Source organism: Gekko japonicus, unplaced genomic scaffold, assembly GCF_001447785.1.
Source record: "Gekko japonicus isolate JY-2015 unplaced genomic scaffold, Gekko_japonicus_V1.1 scaffold1207, whole genome shotgun sequence".
NCBI lineage: Eukaryota > Metazoa > Chordata > Lepidosauria > Squamata > Gekkonidae > Gekko > Gekko japonicus.
The window spans coordinates 553,554-565,370 of record NW_015163124.1 but is presented as its reverse complement, the minus strand read 5'-3'; the positions used below and the strand labels follow the sequence as shown (position 1 = coordinate 565,370).

The window sequence follows — 11,817 nt, the reverse complement described above, 5'->3', positions numbered from 1 at the left end:
CTAGGCATTCGCCTAGAGCGCCGGACCCTGGATGGGGCGCCAAGCTGTGCCTCTTCCCCTCCTCCCCCCTTTGGTGGCGGCAGGGGGGGGAAAGAGGCGGTGGTGGCGGTAGCAAAAGGGTGGCTAGCTCCAGAGGTCTCCAGGCCCCACCGGGAGGTTGGCATCTGTGCCACAAGGCAGCCTCGCCTAGGGCGCAGAAACACCTCGAGCCGGTCCTGTTCGCCGGTATCTTTTTTTGTTAGCGGTTAAGGACAGGGAGGAAGTCAGCGCTGTCTTTCACACTGGCATACCATTTAACAAGGGCAGAGTCCGGGAGCACGTTCAAGACTAATGAAATTTGTGGCAGGGCAGGAGCTTTCGTGAGACACTGCTCAGTTCTTCAGATCTGAGAAGAACAAGAGTCCAGGAGCACCTCAAAGACTAACGAAATCTGTGGCAGGGTAGGAAGTTTTCTGAGTCACCGCTCACCTCTTCAGACATTCACTTCTTCAGATAACAGTGACTCACAAAAGCGCCTGCCCTGCCACATTTTGTTAGTCTTTAAAGTGCTATCGGACTCTTGCTTCTTTTTTTTAGATCTGAAGAAGTGAGCAGGGACTCAGGAAAGCTCCTCCCCTGCTACTAATGTTGTCAGTCTTTAAGGTGCCCCTGGACTCTTGCTCTTTTCTATTGCTACAGACGGACTAACCTGGCCAGCCATCTTGGGCTACCTCCATTTAAACAAGGGCCTGGGATCATTTCGCACTCTCTAAAAACCTTAGCAAAACAAAGCAAAAAAATAATAATAAAATCTAGCGGCAGCTTCAAAGTGTAGCGCCACTTTTATTTCCATAGGGGCATTGGTAGGTTGCAGCCCACTATGACCTTAGCGTGCATCCCTCCCCTCACAAATGTTAATTAGTTCAGCTATACATCTATATTTTTTAAAACCCTGCATGAGATCTGTTACATTTTCATTTATTTATGCACGCTCTGTTCTCCTCCCCAAAACACTTTACATTGTTCTCTGCTCCTTTTTCTTTCTTTTAAAAATTTTTTTTATTGAGATTTTAACATTAACAAAGGAAATAAAGACAGAACATTAACATTGGTTACAAATCCACCAAAAATGTAATAAACATTGCCAATAATCATAGTTATTCACATACTTAGAACCAGACGACAAGAATACCGAGCAGTCCAGCTAGTAAACGTTTGATAGAACATTGTATTTGGTCATAACACCCAATCATGGCATATAAAATGATGATATTGCGAGTGTTGAGAGGGACTGATTCGTTCCAAAATGTATTCCAGCTTTTCCAAAATTGAATGCCGTCTCCCGTAAAATGATTCAGCTTTATATGATGGCTCATTGCAGGCAAGCCTATCTGAAATTTTGTCCATTTACAAGTGGCTCCATAGATTAGAGTAACAAGATCGTAAACTTAATGGAGTTAGACCTTTCCAGTTGGTAGCTATCATTGTTTTAGCAGCTGAGAATAAAAGGGTAATTAACTTTTTACTTTATAAAGGGATTGAGAGATCCAATAATTTAAGAGTATGATTTCCGGACTTAGGGGGATGGCATACCCTGTCAGGTTCTCAATTTCAGATATAACTTCTAGCCAAAAAGATTGTACTATAGGACATTCCCACCACAATGCATGTAGGAGCCTTTATTGCCACAGTTTTCCCAACACATAGGTGATAACTTAGAGTTAATTTTGTGTAATTTCAAAGGTGTCAAGTACCATCGTGTAATTAATTTGAAATTTTGTTGTAGGACATATATAGATTTAGTACTAGCTGCATAGGATGACCATATTGCCTCCCAAAACTCTGCTCCTTTTCTATCATCACAACAACCCTGTGAGGTAGGCCAGGCTGAGACTGTGCGGCTGGCCCAAGGTCATCCAGCAAGCTTCTATGGCAGAGTGGAGATTCAAACCTCAGCCTCCCAGGTCTTAACCCCTTAGTAATCTAACTACTACAGCACTTTGGCTCTTATTGTTAATCTTTCTTTGCCTGCCTAACAAAAGTTGCTAAGCACTAGGGTTGCAACTCTGTGTTGGGAAATTCCTGGAGACTTGGGAGTGGAGCTTGGGGAGGGCAGGGTCTGAGGAGAGGAGGGACCTCAGTGGGGTACAAAGCCAAGGCATTATACTCCATTGGAGTCCCTCCCCTCTCCAAACCCCACCTTCCCCAGGCTCCACCCCCAAAATCTCCAGGCATTTCCCACAGCAGAAGAGAAGAAGAAGAGATTGGATTTATACCCTGCCCTTCACTACCCAAAACAGCTGTGCCAGAGCTTGTGACTGACCCAAGGTCACACCAGCAGCTGCGAGTGGAGGAGTGGGGAATCAAACCCGGTTCTCCCAGGTTAGAATCCGCGCACTTAACCACTACACCAAACCGGCAGCCCTTGCTGTAATTCTAGGAGATCTTCAGGGGCTCTACTTGGAGGCTGGTGGTAACCCTAGGGCCCTCTCATCTACCCTAAGCTGGGTTGCCAGCTCTGGCTTGAGAAACGCCTGGAGATTTGGGGGTTGGAGTCTGAGGAGGGCAGGGTTTGGGGAGGGGAAGGGACTTGGGGAGGGGCATGATGCCAAAGAGTCTGAAGACTTCAGGCAAGGCTGCAGTTCTTCTGAAACCAATTCTCAGCTGGCTGACGTGTTTGGAAAAGTTTGTCAAAGCCGGTGTGAAGACTACAAACCTAATAATACCATAGGGATACCTTTACAATGACATTCAAGTGCATCCCCAGACATGGCCTATCCAATAGTTACAAGGCCTATATCACTCTAAAGAGTCACCCACCTTACATGGCATCATAGGAAACTGCAGCCTTACCTGAAGTCAAACCATGAGAGGCGTCTTCAGACAAAAAATTATACAAGTTCTTCTCAACTGCATTATGCCTTTAAAATACTTTGTTATATACCCAGGAAGGGCTGCGGTCACACGGAACAGAAGCCACACAAGTGAGACGGAAAACAGGCGGAGTTTCCAGGCGCGATCTCACCAGCACATCTGGGAAGCGTAGCACTCCCGTGGCTCAACCGAGGCTTCCAGCCGAAACTGCGTGGCAAAAAACTAGTACCTCAGAGGTACTAGTTTCCGGAAACTGCGGGGCAAGGGCGGGCGTCTGATCGCGTTTCCGGTGGCATCCGGCGCCCGCCCATGTCCCCTTGCAAATAAGGTGTGTTTTTTTTGTCCAAGTCTCTGTGGATGCGCACCCAACGGAGCATGCGCATTTGTCATGTACACACAAAAACAAAACAGTTTGCCGCGGCGCCCGCTTCTTCGTTGTGCGCCGGCTTGTCCTGTGATCGGCACCTCTCCCTTGCCATGGAACCTCCACGGTACCTCCACAGGACCTCCACAGGAGGTCTGATCGCGTAACTGCGCAGTAGTTTGCCCCAGGGCAAACAGCCATGCTTCTCCCTCGCAGTTTCCTGCCCGTGTGACCGGGGCCAGGGTTATGCATTTGATGTTCAAGTATTATTAAGTTCCTTTAAGCTGTATATCATTTTTATTATATAACAATAGAGAATCTGTCATATGAGTTAGCACAGTGTGGTTTATTTTTGTTCTACACAATCTTTCCCCGTGTGCTCCTTTGGTTTATTTATTTATTATTTTCAGTTTATCTCCCGCCTTGCCTGCACAGGCAGGCTCAAGGCGGTGGAGATTACCCAACCACGTAGAGGCTGGCAACCCTAGCTCTGATTGGTTGGTTACTCTTTTGCTCGGATCTTGTGTTAGATGGGCCTCTCTTTGAAAGTCTTCTCCCCTCACACACACACACACTTTTTTCTTTTTTGCACTTTTGAGAATAAAGTAATCCGTCCCATGGTTGATCACTTCATGCCTTTGATCTATCACGTGAAGGCTTGCACTGGAATAAATAACGTTATTCTTTAAAGTTACACTAGAATCCTGGACAAGACAACCTGGAGTCTCAAACATCCTTTGGCAGGAAAAGAAAATGTTTTCTTGAACTCTTGAGTGTCAGATGAACGAGTACAATCACTTTTGTTTGTCCTTAACTTACTTAAGGACAAACAAAAGTGATTGTACTCGTTGTTCATCTGACACTCAAGAGTTCAAGAAAACATTTTCTTTTAAAAAACATAAATCATCATTAAAATGAGATCTCAGGTAGGAAGCTGTCAGGACTTTCAAAAGGCTGCCAACCCCCAGGTGCAGCCTGGAGATATCCTAGAATGATAACTGGTCTCCAGACAACAGAGACCAGTTTCCCTGGATAAAATGGCTGCTTTGGAGGATGGACATTTGGCGTTATATCCTGCTGATCTCCCTTCCCTCCTCAAGCTCTCCCCTCCCCAGGATCCAACCCGAAATCTCCAGGTAGTTCCCAACCCAGAGTCAGCAACCCTGTGAACCCCTGTTACAATCACCCATCAGAAGCTGAGATTAAATACTACAAAGCAGACATTGCCAGTTTCTGCTGAGTTCAGTTCTCACTGACGCTATCTGTTGGCCTGGCCTTTTTGAAAAAAAGCTGCTGTAATCCAGCAGGCTAATTTCTGCCCTCTTCCTTCCATCCCCAATTTCTGCACTTTCATTTGTTCAGTTTCACTCCTCATCAGAGCTATATGGCTGAAGTCTAAACCATGTTTACTCAAACCTAGTTCTCAGAGCCAATTAGACCCAGCACATAAACAGAGCTCCTGCACTGTATGCAAGCGTAAAGACAATCATACCAGGAAAAGCTGAAGGCAGCAGGAAAAGAAAAAGACCCAACATATGATGGGCTGACTTAGTCAAGGAAGCTGTGCCCTTAGACTGCAAGACTTGAGCAAAGCTGTTGACCATAGAGTGCTTTAATAAAGGTAACAGTGGCCCCGGTCACATGGCAAAGTTGCCGCGAGAGAGGCACGGAAGGTTGGCGGATTATCCGGGCGCGATCACACCCCAACATCTGGGAAGTGGAGCACACCTGTGGCTTACCACCAACAATGCGAGTTAAAAAACTAGTACCTTCAAGGTACTAGTAAACGTTTGCCACAGGATGCCTCCAAGACTCCCGTGGTGTGATCGCGCCGGCGCACGGCATTCCCCTCCGGTCCCTCGTTTACCCGCCGGCACCCATGGTGTGCCGCCGGCGCGTCTGATCGTGTAATCGCGAATCAAACTGCGCCGGGGCAATTAGCCACGCCTCCCCCCCCCGCAATATCCAGCCCGCGTGACCGGGGCCAGTAAAGGTTTCCCTTGCTTGAAAGCCAGTCGAATCCGACTCTAGGGATGCGGTGCTCATCTCCGTTTCCAAGCCGAAGAGCCAGCGCTGTCCAAAGACGTTTCGGTGGTCATGTGGCCAGCATGACTAAACGCCAAGGCGCACGGAATGGTGTTACCTTCCCACCGAAGTGGTACCTATTTATCTACTTGCAATTTCTTGCTTGATCTTCTGGTCAGCCGTTCAGCTTTGGAGGACATTAATTTCTAGGTTTGCCATAAGTGCAGAGCAACTTGATGGCATGTAACACACACAAATAAGTAGTCATGGGAAGTCTCGGTTTGGATCAGGGTTGTGTTACAACCATTTCCTGGACCTCAATTTTCCCCTGCCCCCAGCAGAGGAAGTACTGTTTACCCCATGGGAACAAACAGCTAGGTATATGGTGTGTTAAATTCCCCCCACAGGGCTATGTGATGGGCTGACTCAGGCAAGGAAGCTGTGCCCTTAGATTGCAAGACTTGAGCAAAGCTGTTGACCATAGAGTGCTTTAATAAAGGTAACAGTAAAGGTTTCCCTTGCTTGAAAGCCAGTCGAATCCAACTCTAGGGATGCGGTGCTCACCTCAAATTTCCAAGCCGGAAGAGCCAGCGCTGTCCAAAGACATTTCGGTGGTCATGTGGCCAGAATGACTAACGGCAAAAAAGGCCAAGGCGCACGGAATAGTGTTACCTTCCCACCGAAGTGGTACCTATTTATCTACTTGCAATTTCTCGCTTGACCTTCTGGTCAGCCATTCAGCTTTGGAGGACATTAATTTCTAGGTTTGCCATAAGTGCAGAGCAACTTGATGGCATGTAACACACACAAATAAGTAGTCATGGGAGGTCTCGGTTTGGATCAGGGTTGTGTTACAACCATTTCCTTGACCTCAATTTCCCCCGCCCCCCAGCAGAGGAAATACTGTTTACCCCATGGGAAACAAACAGCGAGGCATATGGTCTGTTAAATTCCCCCCACAGGGCAAATAGCTACATCCAGCAGTACCTTATGGGCCAACAAGATTTTTTTGTGGTATAAGCTTTCAAGAATCAATGGTCCTTTGTCAGATACAAAAAAGTCACAAAACAAACAATGCCTTCAGATCTTTGTGAGAAACTGGATGAAATTTACTTAAAGGGGTTTAAAATCAGGCAAGGCAGCCTTACGACAATTTCCAATTTATTAAGAGGCCAGTTTGAGTCCTACAAGACAACCTGGAGTCTCAAACATCCTTTGACAGGCTAAATTAAGCAACAGCCAAGTAGTAAATTAAGGACAAACAAAAGTGATTGTACTTGTTGTTCATCTGACACTCAAGGGTTCAAGAAAACATTTTATTTTAAAAAACATTTCCTTAAAAAAACAACCTGCCTTTAGGAGTGTATTCGCTAATTCTGCAACCCAGTTTTTATTCTATTGCTGTATACTGTACCTATTGCATAGTTTTTAATGATGTAACCTTAAGGTTAGTATATTTTTGAAAAGCAGGAAAAGGACATATTTCCTGACGACTTCAACAAGTCATCACTACAACAAATCTCATTTTAAATACCTGTACTATTTCGGCTGTTATAATTGCTACTAACTAGGAATATTTCTAACCTTCCAACCCAATAAGACATTTACATCATTTTTCTTTAAAAAACGAGCTCAAAAGAGGACGGACACCAAAAAAAGAGGACATGCCCTCTTATCTGGTAACCATATGTAACCTGTCATGAGTCAAAAGGTTGGTCTATTAACCGATGGACTATAAAGGAAGTAAATGCCAAGTCACCATTGTGTTATGGCGACCCTTGCAGGGTTTTCAAAGGAAGAAAATAAATAAGATAAATGCATTATTTTCTTTATTTGTGTGTGTGTGTGTGTGTTTAGATGTGATGCACATTTAGAGAAACCTAGGAAGGAAATAAAAAAGTCTGGCTCTTTTCTTTTCTTTTGAAGCACATGCGTTAATTTGCCAAGCTTTATCAGGAGGACCCAACTGTCTCTTTCTGCTGCGCCGGCTGGCCTCTCGGGCGATTCCCGGAATCCACGCGCCTTCCCCAAAAGGGAAACTGAAAGCGCCAGGGCGGGAGCGCGCAGGAGCTGGAAAGCCCCGCGGCCCTTCTCCCAACTTGCGATCAGGCATCAGCCTGGCTACTAGTGACGAAACTGCATCCCTTGGTTGTGATTGGCCCGAAAGACCCGAGTTTAGGCGTTCCCCACGCCCGTCGAGGCAGTTTTGCAGTCCGAGAAGCTCGGGGCAAGTCGTGTACGCGGTAGCCATGGCCAAGGTGAAGGAAGCCATTCAGTGGACGGTCTTGATGCTGGCGGTCTGCATCCTAGTGGTGGAAGCCGCAAGTCGTAAGTTTTGCTTGTCTCCTTCGGTGCTCTTCTTCTTCACAGGGCGTGCTGAAGTTTCGGGCGTGCCCGGACCCGTCTCGGGGGTGGGGGGTAACGGGGCAAGTTCATCGGGCGCGTTCTCACGATCGAGTTATCTGTCGGAGGAGGGTGGGTGTGTGTGAGAAAAACTCCCCCCTCCCAATTTTCCACTAGGATTTTTCTAGTTGATAACTTTGGGGTTCTGATTCTGTTGCGTCGTGTGAAAGGGAGGCGGGGGGGCATAATTCGGATTAATGAGCGCGGAGTAGAGGAAGCTTCGACTTTTGGCGCAGATGCAAGGGGCGAGTGGGCGTGGGAAAGGGTCTTCCTTTCTCTCTCTCTCCCTTTCTCTTTTTTCCCCTTCCTGCTTTCACACCCCCCCTTCCCCCCGGCAGTCCAGAGGCAAGATGGATTGTGGAACCTTTGGGGAAGAACAGTGATTCCAGAAGGAGGGATCCTGTTAGTTTGGTACTTTGGCAACTAAGCAGGAGTCTTGTTTCCCCTCCGAGAGTAACACGGTTTCCCTCTAGCATAACCTTTGTGTGGACTAGAGGCTGCGCCACCAAGACACACGGCGAGCTTCAGGTGACAACTGGGCCAGAAAACCTATTATGCGGAAGGGAAGACTTGTCTTCGAGAAGCCACGAGACTCCTGTTTATTTTGGGAATGACGATGACCAATCATGTTTTACAGGGCTTGTTATTTTGGAAAGGGTGGTACAGATTTAAAACGAAGGACGTTTTCCTAACAATGGCGCTTCCTGCACAAAAGTTAGTTTCCTTTTTGCCATCTCCTCGCAGCTGACTTACGGCGACCCCCTGGTGTTTTCAAGAGACCAATGGAGGTGGTTTGCCATTGCCTTGCTCTGCGTCACAACCGTGGACTTCCGTGGTGGACTCTCAACTGAGTACTAACCAGGGCCCTGCTTCACTTCATATGGCATCCCTGTAGCAGGGCTGTCTTACGACTTTCATGGGCCCCAGGCATTTTTGCCTTTGTGGGCCTCTCCCACCATAATAATATCAATATGAAGAAGAGATTGGATTTATACCCTGCCCTTCACTACCCGAAGGAGTCTCAGAGCGGCTTGCCATCGCCTTTCCCTTCCCCTCCTCACAACAACAGACACCCTGTGAGGTAGGCGGGGCTGCGAGAGCTCTTTCGAGAAGTGCTCTTGAGAGCTCTGAAAGAACTTGTGACTGACCCAAGGTCACACCAGCAGCGGCATGTGGAGGAGTGGGGAATCAAACCCACTTCTCCCGGATTAGAGCCTGCGCTCCTGACCACTACACCGAAATTATTTTTGATATAACTTTAAATACTTCAATGTTTTCTTTTTTCCCTGTTTTAGATTTTCGTGGGCCCTAGGTGTTTCATTTTTTTCTGATGAGAGAAAAGAATTAAAACATTTTCCTGGGCCCCTAAAAGTATCATGGGCACTAGGCATTGTACCCACTGTGCCAGCCCTGCCCTGTAGAGTTTTCCAAGGAAGAGACAACAGAGGTGGTTTGCCGTTGCCTTGTTCTGTGTAGTGACCCAGGACTTCCTTGGTGGTCTCCCATCCAAATACTAACCGGGTCTGACCTTGCTTAGCTTCTGAGATGCGATGAGATTCATTGGGCTAACCTGGTCTATCCCGTTCAAGGCAAATCATATTCAACTGGTACTTTTATTTGTACTGCCAACAGTTAACAAAGACGTAAACATGTTTTTGGCGCCCTCAAAATTCTTCATAACCCTAGATATTATATGAAAAGAAAGAAGAAGAAGAGATTGGATTTATACCCCGCCCTTCACTACCCAAAGGTGTCTCAGAGCGGCTTACAAACTCCTTTCCCTTCTCCTCCCCACAACAGACACCCTGTGAGGTAGGTGGGGATGAGAGAGCTCTCACAGAAACTGCTCTTTTTCAAGGACAGCTCTTTTCAGAGCTACGGCTTGCCCAAGGACATCCAGCCAGGTGCAAGTGGAGGAGTGGGGAATCAAACCCGGTTCTCCCAGATTAGAGTCTGCGCACTTAACCACTACACCAAACTGTGTGGGACAGATATAAAGGTTGATAGGGTATGTGACATCTGAGGAATGCTGCACTCAGCGTGTACAGAGCATGCACACTCCTTGTGGAACTGTGTTATTTCTCATATAAGCTGTTCAGGCTATAAGGGCAAATGACCCTTAAAGCTGTGGTGGGAAATGAATAGCTGTTTTTCCACACATGCCAAGAAATATACTTTCATGCTGCTTCCCACCCTTGGGGATTAGAATTTGTAACCCCACGGAGAGGTGAGGAAATTATTTTTACGTGGGACAAAACAGCCATTTGGGAAAGGGTTAAGCAGATCCTGCCAAACGCTGCTGTTCTCAAAAAACTGCCGCCTCCAAAACTGCTTTTAATTTAATAAAAAATATAAGTGGGCTTTGTTTTGCATATTTACATGTAAGATGTAGTTTGCCGGCCTACTTCTGGGGAATTTCCATCTCAGATCTGTGCCCAGTTTCAGTTTCACAATAATTGCAAATGGCTTGGGAAAGACCCAGATCGGAGCTTAGTAGAAATACAAATCCAACAAGGTCATTAATTTATTTTAATTTATTTAACTTTAGACTTTATATCCCGCTCGAACCCTCTTTCTCAGGGGGTCTCAGAGCGGCTTACAAGTGGTGCTAGTCACACAATTTTTCCCTAACTAGGGCCACAGAGTTTGTAGGGGTGGGATTACCTATCAGGGGTGGGATTACCTATTACACTCCTCCCGGGTATAAATATATCTGTGTTAAGACAGAGAGCATCTTAAGAGAATGTTCTCATCTGTTCCAGCTGAAGCGACATTGCTCCCCAAGTTATTTCACTGTTCGACACAGTTCCTCGATTTACGGCAGATAATGGGTACCTTCCACACTGGCAGATATTCAGCAAGGCCATCCGTCCAGGCCTGCTAATTAGGCTCACTTTGTATTGGGTTAAATGTAGAAAAAAAATCATTTGCCTTGGAAGCGCAGAAGCATTACACAGTATCCACGATCCTCCATGTTTCTGGGTTAAAGGGCTGTTCAAACAATTACAAAGATGATCTGACTTCAGTGGTAATGAGAGAAAGAAATTTTGGAAGCGCAGAAGCATTACACAGTATCCACGATCCTCCATGTTTCTGGGTTAAAGGGCTGTTCAAACAATTACAAAGATGATCTGACTTCAGTGGTAATGAGAGAAAGAAATTTTACTTAAAAAAACAGAAGCACATCTTTCATGACATATTCATGTAGGTACATTTAACTTACTGTGAACAGATTAACTTTGAAAAGGTTAACTTGCTGCAGCTCAGATAAGAGACGGAAGAGAGGTCCTATATAAGATGAAGCAGAAGGCAAGGAAGGGCCCAAGGGCTCAACAGCTAACCAATGAGAGGGTGGGGCCAACTGCCGAGTATACCTGAATGAGCAAATTTTCTTAACTCCCTCACAGATCCTCTTGCATGCAGAGTTATAATATCCAACACTTAGTTCAGCTGTGGATCTGGTATTGGGGGGGGGACTTGCTTCCACCTGGAAGGTTCCATGGGTGCTGTCCGGTGATTGGTCGAGAAGTTCAGGCGGCTACGGCCTGCAGTTTTCTATAGAAGTAGTTAGATAGCCCAGGCTAGCCCAATCTCACCACACCTCAGAAGCTAAGCGGGGTCGGCCCTGGCCAGTATTTGGATAGGAGACCTCCAAGGAAAACCAGGGTCAAGATGTAGAGGCAGGCAATGGCAAACCACCTCTGAATGCCTCTTGCCTTGCAAACCCCAGGGGGTCGCCATACGTCAGTTACGACTTGATGGCACTTTCCACCACAGTTAGTGAGAAGAAGCGTTATCTTTTCGCTTTACCTGTTCTCCTCTGTGCCTCCAAGAAGACATCTGTATTATGCTCAAGGACTCTTTGCCTCCAGAACCAACTATGCTGTATTAGGACTCCCAAGTAAGAGGTAGCTTAGTTAGCTTTCTTGTTTTCCTGTGCATTGTACTGCCACTGAACTGTATGCCCTGCTTTAAACCTTTTTTCTTGAATTTCTTCAATAAAGCTCTCTTTTTGAACATAAGAACATAAGAGACGCCAGTGTTGGATCAGGCCAAAGGCCCATCCAGTCCAACACTGTGTCACACAGTGGCCAGAAATACCAGGTGCATTCAGGAGGTCCACCAGTGGGGCCAGGACTTTAGAAGCCTTCCCACTGTTGAAAACCCCCCCC

General features: G+C 46.5%; 1 protein-coding gene across 1 annotated transcript in view; it reads left to right on the top strand.

The window, feature by feature from the left end:
• Positions 1 to 7,433: 7,433 nt before the first annotated feature.
• Positions 7,434 to 11,817, top strand: part of B2M (beta-2-microglobulin) — a 14,938-nt gene continuing 10,554 nt past the window's right edge. The window contains exon 1 of the mRNA XM_015406895.1: positions 7,434 to 7,570. Coding sequence (XP_015262381.1) covers positions 7,492 to 7,570 — 79 coding nt within the window. The 5' untranslated portion in view covers positions 7,434 to 7,491. The remainder of the gene's footprint in view (positions 7,571 to 11,817) is intronic.